The sequence below is a fragment of the Oryctolagus cuniculus genome, chromosome 8, assembly GCF_964237555.1.
Source record: "Oryctolagus cuniculus chromosome 8, mOryCun1.1, whole genome shotgun sequence".
NCBI lineage: Eukaryota > Metazoa > Chordata > Mammalia > Lagomorpha > Leporidae > Oryctolagus > Oryctolagus cuniculus.
Genome location: NC_091439.1, coordinates 127,381,618 through 127,393,709, shown reverse-complemented (window position 1 = coordinate 127,393,709; position 12,092 = coordinate 127,381,618). Strand labels below are relative to the sequence as shown.

The window sequence follows — 12,092 nt, the reverse complement described above, 5'->3', positions numbered from 1 at the left end:
AATGGGAAAATCTAGTAAAGTCTAGGAAATAATGTTATTGACAGAAGAAATTTTGGAAAGATGCATGTAAGCTTAGTGATTAAGATGCCTGTGTCACCCACTGGGCCTGCCTGGGTTTGATCCCTGTCTCTTGGTCCTGGATCCAGCTTCCTGTCAATGCAAACCCTGAGAGGCAGCAGGTGATAGCTCAAGTAATTTGGTTCCCACCATAAACACGGTAGACCTTTACTGCATTTCTGGATCCTGGTTTCAGGATCTATTGCAGGCAACTAGGGAGTGAGCCAGCATATGAAAGTTGTCTCTCTCTGTTTGTCCATCTTTTTCACTCTCTCAAATTTAAAAAATAAAATCTTTTGGACAAATGGGAAAAAGTTAATATATAGATAATTATTTAAAATGTATTATCTTATTCAAAATTTATTAATGACATTTAATATAGCCTTAAAAGTAATATATAATTACTCAAGAAAGAGGAGAAACAATATGCTCAAATGTTAAAATCAACAACATGGAAGGTTTATAGGTTTGCTTGGATAGGTTTATTTTCATAAAATCATTCATTTAAATGCTGCCAATTCATGATGTAGCATTTTTCATCTCATAAATTTAAAAATCTTATTGAAAACCTGCTATAGCCAGAGAGTATGCACTCAGTGGTATGTGAACAGTGCTAAATTAAAAAGAATGTCTTTGACAAATGAGGATGCATCAAAACCTTTATGGAAAATTGAATTAACTGATATCCATGCATATGAGTACAATGACAAGTAGGTGAACTGTGGAAGGCATTGGCTGCTATGAGAAAATGTGATGCTACTCTCTACTCCCAGGGCCTGGTGACAGAAGTGCACAGACCACAGACTTGGTTTCAATCACTGCACTACCAACTGTATGACCTTGGGCAGGTTTACTTAAACTAACCAGGGCTAATCTCTCACAGTCCAAATACATCCTGAGCCATAATTCATGAAGAGCTGTTTAACTCTTGTCTTTTACACTCATTAACCAATGTATACTCTTAGCTGAACACCCAAAAATAGTACATGGCAAGCAGAAAACCATTAACCCCCTTATCTGGTCTTCTTTCACTCACAGCAGAAAGTCTACTTATCATCACCTATTAAAAAATAGCTAAAGGAATTAAAGGATTATTTTGCTCAAGCAATCTACCAAGCACCAAGATAAAAACTTATTTACTTAGTTTAGAGTGTTGCAGCTGGCAGTAATGAGGGTTAAAGCTATTAAATATCTCTGGTTTTCATAAGGAAAAGTTACACCAAATCCGAATGTGCAGCAATGTTGACAAGTACCTCAAACATAATCCCACTTGAATTCATGTATGTGGGGATTCAATTTAAACAAGAGTTAGCTCCAAGTTTATTTCACTTCTTTGCTGCTTTATTGACATTTCTTTGAAGTTGTTATTATAAACATTTCCACTCTCCCAAACTTTCTCTCCTGTATTTCTGCAACTGAAAAGTCCCCAAATAGATTAGTAGTACTAGAAGCTTCTTTACAAACAATGCTGCCGCGGAATTGGGAAAAATCTGCCCAAGTTAATTTCAGAGGTGAGAGATATTCATAAAAACATTCATGCCAGTGTATCAGTCATAAGAATAATGCATCCAGTAACTATTTCCTGTCCTAGTCCATCCAGGACGCTGGAAGAAGACAGCATGGCGTGAGCTGATGGTGACCCGTAGAAACCGACTGCTCACAGTTCTGGAGGTTGGGAAGTTTGAGATCCAGGCCCTGGTGGGTTCAGCATCTGATTGGCGTCTTCTCGCTACATCTCATATGGCTGTGGCGGAGGCTCCGGGGACTCTTTCATGAGGGCACTAATCCCATTTATGGAGGCCCCATCCTTATGATCTCATCCCTTCCTAAAGGGCCCACCTCCTCAAAACAGTACCTTGGCAACTATGAATCTGAGCAGAACACAAACATTAAGCTCACAGCGCTTCCTAAATGGCATGATATAAGAAGGAAGGGAATTTTGGTATATGCTACAGTAGCATGGATGAATTCTGACAACCTTATGCTAAGTGAAATAAGCCAGCACAGAAAAAGTAAATATGGGATGAATCTACTTAAAGTACATAGATTCATAAGCCAGAAAGAAGGGCCATTGGCAGAGACTACGAGAGTGTATCACCCTCGAAATAGTGTCTCTTCCTGCTCAAAGATGTCTAAACTTCATTCACAAAGACACTTATTCCGGTTTTCTTTCTGAAATTACACTAACATCCAAGTAGCACTGGGAAGGGTAGAGCTATGACGTAAGTTCACGGGAGGATATAAACGACAGAGAGCCAGAGAATTCTTTACAGTGTATTCGGGCAGATTGATGGGTGCATTTATCTTACTGGCCTTTTATCTGCAGAGGAACAGAGTACCACAGAGAAGGGAAATATCGCCAAATCAGACCTCGCGGCGATGTTGACAAGAACCTCAAACTTAATCCCACTTGAACGAATGTATGTGGGAATTCAGTTTAAACAAAACTGCAAAGCTGGAAACTGTTTGTGAGGAGTGGAAAAGACTGGGATCAGTATGGAAGAGCTGTATTTTGTGAGACAAAACCACAGAACTCCAAGAAGGTGTGAGGACATTTTCTTTAATTATGTATTTTAAATATATAATCTGCATATTGAAAACATTAAATAAATAAAAATGAAGTGACAGAGAAAACAGGCAAGGTTAAACAAGGCAACTGATGCCTATTAGAACAAATAAGAAAATATTTAGAGGGGCAGGGATTCAGCCTGGTGGGGAAGACACTAGTTAAAATGTTCCCAGCCAATATGAGAGACATGAGTTTGATTTCCAGCTCTGATTCCTGACTCCACTTCTTGCTAATGTGGACCCTGGGAGGCAGCAATGATGGCTTAAGTAACTGGGTGTCTGCCACCCATAACAGGGACCTGTATTGAATTTTAGGCTCTTGGCTGCAGCCCCAGAGAGGGGCCACGGGGAGCACGTGGGAGGAAACCAACAGATGGGATTGCTGACACTTCCTCTGTCTCTTAGATAACAGGAAAATCTCAGAAAATACTATATGATCTATTGAAAGACAGCTAATTTATTAATCTTTAAGATACCACAAAACACAGGTAATAGCCATTGGTTAGATCATTTTCAGTGAACTGGTTCTTTTAGTCTAAATTAGAGGTGAAATCATCTATGCAGTTTAATTTCACTTTTAATAATACACAGGGCTATCTGAACAATGTTTGTTATCCCACGAGTCCATAAAAATAAAAAAAAATTAAATGTGAATCAAATAATCTTAAAATCAAGATTTTTAGATGTGCAAAGTGGTTAGGAGCATAAAATAGAACATCACGATCAAGGCAGAAAATGTTATTCCATGATAAAGGAAATAGGTATGAGAAATTATATGGTACCTATAAAGGTGCCGAGGCCCGTGCCAAAGAAACACAGTGCACATGGGGCTGGTATTGTGGTGTAGCGGGTAAAGGCCACCTCCAGGCCAGCATCCCGGATGGGCACCGATTTGTGTCCCAGTTATTCCACCTCCAATCAAGTTTCCGGCTAACGGCCTGAAAAAGCAGCAGAGGACGGCCCAAGTCCTTGGGCCTCTGCACCCACATGGGAGATCCGGAAGAAGCTCCTGGCTCCTGGCTTCAGTCTGGCCCATTGCGGCCATCTAGGGAGTGAAGCAGCAAATGGAAGATCTCTGTCTTCCTCCAGCTCTCCCTCTCACTGTAAGTCTGATTTTCAAATAAATGAATATATTTTATTTAAAAAAAAAAAAAAGAAAGATAGTGCACAGGCGTGCAGGCAGGTGTGAGCCTCTGTGGGCTCGTGGGGGTGGTGCCTGGACTGCCCAGGCCTCCAGCTTCCCTAATGAAGCTGAAAGCAGCTCAGAATCTCGATTTCTGATATAAACACTTATCTGTGTGATGGTTAAAAAAATACAAAAACTGGGTTCCCCCCCCCCCAACAAAAAGACAGTCTACCTTTTAACCTCTTAGTTTAGAAGAGAAATAAAAGTTCTATCACGTAATGGACCCTCCAAGAGTCTCATGAAACAACTCCACGCATTTGTCAAAAAAAAAAAAAAAAAGATTGTCAGTAGTTCAAAACATTCCGATTCAAATAGAGCAGATAATGTAAACGCACTTTAATCTTCTTGGAAATGTCTACGAGGAGAGGAAAGGAAAAAATCCTGTCCCTCTTGATCTTGCATTTTATAGGCAGTCCTTGGCTTCTTCGCTGATTAAAAGGCCGATTCTCTGGTTCTTTGCTGACTTAATGAGGAGTCCCTTACATGGCACTGTCATTTATGGAGAATACGCCCAGTAGAGTTCGCCTAAAAGACTTTACCTCAAAAGCCTGAAAGGTCAGTCCCACGTGGTAGCTCTCCGACACCATTATTCGCCACACGCATTCCTTCATGGGTCTGTAGTCGTCAGGGTAATTCGGAGACTGAATCTGCCCTTCATTTTTCCGTATCTCACCTCCACAGATGGCTGAAGTAAGCAAAAAAAAACAAGCAAATAAATAAACCTCGACGACGTGCCCCTCCACTTCCCTTTCCTTCTAAGGTGATGTTTAAGTTCAGTTCCTGGAGCTGAGTACATAAAATTATCAGGTTATAAAAATCAAAGTTGACTGGTTGCGCTGTTGTAAAAATTTATACGGTTAAAAAAAATGTCACTTCACTGTAAATGTCAGATAACAATCGGCCAAGGACTATTCAATTTTTAATCACTGTTATTTCATATATTCACCAAAATGAACACTTCTTTTTTAAAACTTTTAAAATCCTTCGGGGATTTGGTAAATGAATTCCATGTGAGCTTGTGCGGTGCTTCTCCGATTTGGCTCATTCCCTCGTTTGGACCACAGGTGAACAGCTCATCAGAATGGACGTCTTCCCCAGAGCGGCACTCCCGGGGCCTCTGCAGGGAGCCATTGCCATGTGCTCAACATCTGTGGCCCCAGCCCAGCAAGCCGCTTCGCTGCTGTGTGCGTCATTCTGAAGACAAAACGCTTCCGTCGACTTAAGGCTTAAGGGAAGCAGAAATCGTCTTTGAAATCACCTAAACGCGTGTGCCGGGGTCTCCTCCACCCACAACCTGGCAAGAGAGGAGCTGTTCTGGAAGCCAGGAGGCACGATGCCAGTGTACCGTGTCAGAGAAGTGCAGAACAAAGCATCTAATAAATCCTTCCTTGAATGCTGCCTCTTGTTTAGACAAAGCACACTCCAGAAATGTGCACACAATTCCTCTCTGTTGCAGTTTCCTAGAATAGAGCCCTTCAGCAGCCCAGCGAATCAGCCCAGAGAAAAGCAAGAATGCCTTCATAACATTTTAACGTTATTGTCAAACGAAGTTTAAGAACTCTTGTGTCATGTGTATTCTTTCACATACCCCTAAGCACATTTAGAAGTTACTGTGACATTGATAATGGGTCACAATGAGTTGTTCTCGCACTTTAAATTTATGGAGTATTTTTATTCAAATCATCCTTGTGAATATTATGAAACAGGTTCAGAGAATTTAGTAATTTAGAAGCATGACTTAAATATCATTCTAATGAAGCTGAAAGAGCAGACACTTCTGTTGTGAGATCTAAGATGGACAGATCTCTGCGATCCAGTGGGACTTGCCTTCATAGACAGCGGCAAAGCCTTTTCCTACCCAATTACTGCTGCTACGAAACTCGATCCACATCCTGCTGTCTGTAGAGGCGAGAACTTCTGGCACTTTGTCCCCACAGAATCTACCTAAAAGAAGGAAAGGAATAAAGAGAGATTCCTAAATATGACTCAGTATGATCATGGATTTTCATGATAATTGCAAAGTCTATACAAGGAAGCTCCGAAAGTTCATAAACAACAGAATTAAAAGATGTGTACTTTGGAATTATCACATTGACCGACTCATGTCTGTACCACTGGCATACAGAATTAAGACAGGCTGTTCAGAAAACACAGTTGTAAGAGGCCACGTGGGGTACGGAGGTAGGGAATTTACTCGATGGACAACAGAAACAGGTGCACATCACCCCAAGACGCTGGGTCGAATTCTTCATCTGCTCCTTAGCATGGGATGACTTGGCCAAGGCTGTGTTCTCACCTTGAAGTGGATTTCCTTGTCCAGACACGTTTAAAGATCGCTCCTCTAGAAACCCCTGGGCTACCTCCCGTGTCTAATAGCAATGCTCACCTTCCATCCTACCCACGGAGCCATCATCTCTAGCCATGTGGGCAGAGAGGCAGAACTCTCAGCTGTAAGTTACAATCTTTTCTAACTGTGTAGTCACAGATAAGTTGGACAGAAAACACACATATAAGACCTATCATTTCTCTCACTCTTCCCTCCACATTTGTATTACTTACATTATGTCTGTCACTGTGCTCTAGGCTTCCACATGATGACAAAATGGTTAAATGTGACAATTTATATGAAATAATTCTATACACATATTAATTGTTATCCATATTCTTTGTTCTGGAAAAATGCCATACGTAGTTTTAACATACGAGAAATGCTGGCTGACTTGAACAAAGCAAACCTCACTAATAGCTAGTGAAAAAACACATCATAAATTGCACAGTCCATCCGAGGCAGGCAGCACCAAGCAGTACTTCTTAGAGTGTGCGTGCGAATGGCTGGGAAACTGACAAAGTTCAGTCTGCTTCAGAGGTACGCAGTGGGACCCGAGTTTCCACAATCCTAATGCCTTTCCGGATGATTCTGAGCCAGCAGTCCAAGGAATACACCCCTCAGAGCAAGGCCCAGGAAGAAAAGGTGGGGAAGGACTTGCCCATGAAAACAAACACACTGAGCCAGTCCGGTGGACCACTCTACGCTGAACCCTGCCATAAAGACGCTCCTCTAAACAAGTGCTTTCTCACATTTTGTATTTGCGTCTGATTTTCCAATATGAGCTCAATGAAATGTTTCCTTCTGAAGGCACATCCCTATGTAACAAACTGCTTCACCCAGGCTGCAAAATTAAATGTAAAGATAACGCTTCCCTCAATGCAACTTAGCCGCATTTGTTCAAGCCTTCCTCTTCCCTTATTTGTAAACATTTCCTCTTGGACTTACTCAGGTTGCTGTCACTTTTAATGTAAGAGTGTCCACTCAGCAGGTTTTAGAAAAAGATCTGCATAGCACACAACTCAACTGAGCACAGCTGCTTCTAAAAATAAAGGAGAAGTCACAATGCCTAGAAACGAGATCCCGATAGAGAAGACACTTGTGTGCTCATACGGCTCTCACCTTTAAGTAATACAGAGGCAACAGAAGCCGCCGCATGCAAGTTAACAGTGCGGTCTGTGGTTAAACGTGGGTGGCAGACTTTGGTGAGCACCAAATCTGAGCTACAGTTTATGAGGCAGACTATAAATGCCTCTTTCAGCCACAGAAAAGCTGTCTGAGAAGTTTCAGGAAGAAGGAATCTGCTTGTCTTGGGAAACCACCTGCCCTACATGTACCTGACAGCTCACTGGATTACATGAGCAAAACACACACAAACAGCCCATACACAAGGAATGTGTCCATTTCTTCATCAAAACTGCGTTCAATTTTATTTATTTATCGAGAGGTGGAGAGACAGAGAGAAGATAAATAGACAGACAGAGACAGGCAGACCAAGAGAGCTCTCCAAAGGCTGGCAACAGCCCGGGCTAGGCTATGCTAAAGCCACAGGCCCAGAACTCAATCCAGATCTCTCCATAGCTGGTAGGGACCCACCTATTTGAACAATCACCTACTGCCTCCCAGGGTGCACCTCGCAGGAGGCTAGAATTGAACATGGTGCCAGGACTCACCCAGCCCACATTGATGTGGTATGTGGGCATCCCTTTAGGCATCTTAATTGCTAGGCCAACCACCAGCCCCAAGCTATGAATCTTAAATTTAAAATGCAAAGACATTGTTCAAGCTAGCTACAGTCGTTACAATTCATGGGAAAGCCATTGTCAATCATGTTCAGAAGCCAATCTGCTGTACAATATTACAATATATATGCTCTTTTAAACTCCATCTGGTTGACTGATTAACTTTAAAAATTGATGAATTTAATCAGTGATTTGTTTCTGAATGTTTTGTGTATGGTTGAAAAAAGTATACTGAAACTAAAGATAATACTGATGGCACATATTTTTATCTCTAAGGGAACTCTGGGAAGAATCAGCTTTCTTTAGACAGGTCAGATAGCATGCACAACAATGCAGCAGGCAAACAGTGTCTTACCAAGGAGGGGTGACTTCCTCCAGTACCCATCTCTCACTTCAATGTAGTCATACCAGCACAGACTGCTCTTGTATAAGTCCATCGTGGTGAAATTTAAAACAATCTGCAAAACAGAGGGGAAAACACACAGAGTAAAAATGATTGTAATTCATTCTACACGACGATGTGATTTTTGGAAGTGAGGAGCCCAGGTCTACGGTGAAAGTGTGTTCCAGGCTAATTCCTTCTCTTTTCTTTATTAGCATCGCCCTAACATCTTTTCTTCACACACACACCTGGAAAACATGTTGTCACATTCTCATTTGTAGTTGACAATGTCAGTAGAAGCACAGTGTTAATAACTGAATAAACCAATATTTTAGCAATTAACCCAATTTGTGTAAAAAATGTGAACAATTCTAAAATAGACAGAACTCTTTAGTCAAATAGTTTATTTTGAATTTTCCCAGGATAAACATGCCTAAACCAAGAATTCTGATTTTTCCACGAAGGTCTTCTTTTTAATAATTTATTTCAAAGATGACCAGTCAGACATCTATAATTATGTTAAAAATAACCACTGTGTGCCATTTCCCAGAACATAATATCATTGTGTATGTAGAAATGTTTTAAATACAGCCTAGGATTCATATTTATTCATCTAACTATAATCAAAGGCAGATGTCACTGTGCTTCTGTAGCTCCAAGAACATGGATTCAAAGACCTTCCAAGTTCAAAGCTATTGTACATGACCTTTTATTCTGTGCTTTGTTAGTATGATGCTGCAATTCTAGGAAAGACAATCTTACAACTTGATAAAAAGACTTCACTTTCAAATAATTACTTTTCAGTTTTACTTGATTATACCAGAAGGAGGATCCAAGTTACACAAAGGATGCACTTATCTGATGATTTGGAAAATAACTCTATTCTACTTTTCATATAATTTTTTATTTACATAAGGTGAACAAATTTCATGTATTTCATATACACAGATTTAGGAGCATAGTGATACGTCCCACTCTACCCTCCTGCCCACGCTCCCACCCTTCCTCCTGCTTTCTTATGCTTCCTTTTAATTTTTACAATGACATACTTTCAGTTTATTTTATAATCATAAGTTTATGACTCCTACTCTTTACTCTAGAAACTGAAATGGACTTTGGCTAAAAGCAACAAATTATGGGTATTTGAAATGCTTCCATTACAAAAAATAGTTCATACAATATTAAAAGACACTTTGCAACAGATGAAAAAGCTGAATATGAGGTAATTCTCAAGGATTTAAGAGTGTAGGGATGATATCACTGAATCAATCTTGAATCCATATTCTAGAAGAATCTACCAATTCTGTGTCAAAAAGCATGCTTCTCCCCTTTGTTGAACACAAAATTAACAGAAAGCTAAGTATTAATAATGGCAAGTCAACCTTGGACTAGTTTACTCCTTCGCAGAATGAAGAGATAATATCACCACAAATATGAAAAGTGTTCAAAAACTTCATGGAAATGGAAATAAAAATATATTTTGGAAGAAAAATTGTTGAAATGTATGCATATGAGGAGCTCAAAAAGTTTAATCACGCTAATTATATATTTTTTAGAAACTGCATGAATTTCAAAAAATTACATGAAAATAAGTGTCTTCTAATTCCTATTTCCACAAAATTTTTGTATTTCTAATGGCATCTTATGTCTGGTACCACAGTGATCACCAATAAAACTGTACATCAACATTGGTTTCAAATCACATTAACATGTATTTTTTTTATTACCCACATGGAAATTTGCCAAGGACAAGAAAATAAAGATATGCTGTTTATTTTTTTAAGGTAAATCAATAGGTTATGGCATAAATTGGTTTTGTTCAATAGAATTGTTCATCTATTTTTGTCTTTCTTATATATGTTTTTCCTTTTTTTCTTTCTTTGTCTTTCCCTTCATCCAATTTTATTATTACAAATATTTTCAATAATTTCTCAAATACCTGAGCAAAGTACATATCATTCTTTTCTTTCTTAGCCAGTAATCCTCAAAGTTTGATTATCAAAATGTATTAGATCACTATTAGATTTCAGATTCTTCCCATGAAGTTTCCAGACATTTCCTCCACTTGTAAATACCAAGGTAACATTACATTATCCTTCAGCTGTAACTGGGAAATCATTTCTGTTTTTCTCCTCTTAACTTGGTGTTTACTTTACATCTGCTACAAATGGGGAATACTGCCTGTTATCGAGTTTCATTCTGCATTTTCCCCCATAGTACCCACCAAGGATTCAGTTCATGTGCCTGCTTAAGAATTCCTTCTTACAACACAGACAGCAAAGCTAGCATACAGACACCAAAGCTCACTCAGTGGCTTTCCTCTCGCATTTGAAAGGAAGCTTTCCAATGATGAGCAAATATTTTCAATTTCCTCCCGGATGTGGAAAAAAGTCAGCTACATTGGAAACATGTAAATCATCAAATTTCACCAAAAACTGAGAATAATCTGGTTCGACTGCTAACAGTTAATATTTGAACTTTCAGAACACACACACACACTCATAAACACATACACATTTGGAAGTTTCCTATCTTGTTTTTGATCTTCTAGTTTAAATGCCAACTGCCATGGAGGAACAAAATTGACCTTATATTAACATAAAACATAGAGTCCTAGAAGCAGAAAATGTAATAAAGATAGGTTTTCTAAAATCAAATCCTTAGAACTCTGACAACAGAAGCAAAATGCTAGCTTTTGACTAAGGTTGCTAACAGAATCATACTTCAGTTACAAATCAAAAGCTCTTGGAAAACATTTGGTGGCTTCAGATTATGCTACTTTGTGTAGATATATTGAATCTTTTCCCAAAAAATAACAATATGCAATTATAGATCACAATTATGTAAATATTTTATTTCTGATGGCAAATGTAAGTATCAATTTCAAATCAATCATAGTTTCTTTAGAACCTATGATTGAGGGAGTTTCTAGAAACATGCACATTCAGTTCTTGGTTAGGAGTCTTGGTTGCAAAGTTAAGTTGATGCAACTGATGTCATTTGCTTACTAAAGACTTAGTCTTACATTGCTACAGAGTAAAAATTCATGGAGAAAGACAGATCAAAAGTTCAAGGGACTGGCTGTCTGCAAGTCTCCAGGGAAAGACAGAATCAATGAACTTTTGCCGGCACAATTAAGATATTGACTTCCTAAACAGATTCCATTGGCAATATAAAAAGGTTAATTAGAAAAATTTACACCTTTTAGTGCTTAGGATAAGGACTATACAAACCTTGGCAATCAGACCGATATTATTAAATGGCTTTTCAGAGAGAGATTAGAACAAAAGGGGCAAGATAAAATAGCTTACTGGACTCCAGCCAGAAGCAGCTTAGACAAGTCAAATGAACTCCCTAGAGTGAATACAGTTTTCTCTTTCAGAAATAAGGCTCAAAGGGAGCAGATCAGGGATCAATAAACCATAGCCTGTTGGCCAAATTCTGCCTGCATCCTGTTTTTTTAAAAAAATAAATTGTACTGGAGTCATTCCCTTACCACACAGTCTATGAATATTTTTCTACTATACTGTTAGAAATAAATATTTGCAATAAAGACATTACATTCTAAAAAGGCAAAATTTGCAATATGTAGTTTGCAGAGAAAGAAAATGTGTGAATCCCTGATATAACTAATTGTGAAGGATTTGTTCAGCTCTGGAACTGTAAAATGTTAAAGGAAAAAGAAATCACATCTTTTCCTATAACCAGAGATTGTTCTTCAAGTTCTAGCTTCCTAGTTCACTGGCGTGTTTTAACTTTCTGGGGTCAAATGAATCTTCTTATTGCTAGCTGGCAGCCACCATATCAGACTTATCTTAGCAAAATTAAGTA

The 12,092-nt window shown here is 39.0% G+C and overlaps 1 protein-coding gene across 3 annotated transcripts in view; it reads right to left on the bottom strand.

The window, feature by feature from the left end:
- TLL1 (tolloid like 1) overlaps positions 1 to 12,092 on the bottom strand; it is a 229,132-nt gene that overhangs the window by 55,822 nt on the left and 161,218 nt on the right. For all 3 annotated transcript variants that reach the window (XR_011378528.1, XR_011378527.1, XM_070048214.1), the window contains exons 10-12: positions 8,235 to 8,337; positions 5,639 to 5,755; positions 4,351 to 4,496 (exon numbers count right to left, since the gene is read on the bottom strand). Coding sequence is in view for 1 of the 3 variants with exons in the window: in XM_070048214.1 (XP_069904315.1) it covers positions 4,351 to 4,496; positions 5,639 to 5,755; positions 8,235 to 8,337 (366 nt within the window). In the remaining 2 variants the exon portion in view is untranslated. The remainder of the gene's footprint in view (positions 1 to 4,350; positions 4,497 to 5,638; positions 5,756 to 8,234; positions 8,338 to 12,092) is intronic.